This window comes from Geospiza fortis, unplaced genomic scaffold (genome assembly GCF_000277835.1).
Source record: "Geospiza fortis unplaced genomic scaffold, GeoFor_1.0 scaffold166, whole genome shotgun sequence".
Lineage (NCBI taxonomy): Eukaryota > Metazoa > Chordata > Aves > Passeriformes > Thraupidae > Geospiza > Geospiza fortis.
In genome coordinates, this window is record NW_005054310.1 from 5,249,401 (window position 1) to 5,250,045 (window position 645).

Sequence of the window (645 nt, forward strand, 5' to 3'; positions counted from 1 at the left end):
CAGGCTCCTGGAGATGGATCACTTTGCTGGGTGACACATCTGCCACTAGCTCTCATGGTTGCTCTCTAGAAAATCTTTTTGACCAATCAACTCAACTTTAGAAAATTACCTTGTTACAGGACTGCTTCATATTTGGCCTCTTTGCATTGCGCTCTGATACCCGTGTAATCAAATTCACTAAGTGCCTCTTGAGGAGGTGTTGCATCAGCCTGGTCTGAACCACTGCCTGGAGTTCAGTGGTTCTTCCTTTATTTATGTATCAGCCGTGATTTTTCACAATGCAGTTTTTGCAAACTGCTTATTTTACAACACGTGTTTCACAACACACTGAAGAGGAGGATTACCTGTACCTCAAGCATAAACCTACACATCGTCGAAGTCCTCCCAGACATGCCCAAATTCCTGAGATCGCCTCCTCGGCGCTGCAAGATTGGGGAGATGCAATCTCCACCGTGCCGCCGCAGCAGGAGCCCCGAATGCTGCTCCAGCTGGAAATCCAAGAGGAAACCACCCCCCACCCCCCATTCTCGCCTCCTCCCCGAACATGCCACTGGAACGGAGATCTCTCTTTTTGCCTTTCCTATTGCGGTTCCCCGCGGCTACTGCGCGCCCCGATCTCCCGCTGTCAGCCGCCGCCGGGGCTGC

General features: G+C 51.6%; 1 protein-coding gene across 1 annotated transcript in view; it reads left to right on the forward strand.

The window, feature by feature from the left end:
* Window positions 1–278: 278 nt before the first annotated feature.
* The window catches only part of PTPRR (protein tyrosine phosphatase receptor type R), a 139,900-nt gene continuing 139,533 nt past the window's right edge, over window positions 279–645 (forward strand). Inside the window, exon 1 of the mRNA XM_014312357.1 lies at window positions 279–624. Coding sequence (XP_014167832.1) covers window positions 279–624 — 346 coding nt within the window. The remainder of the gene's footprint in view (window positions 625–645) is intronic.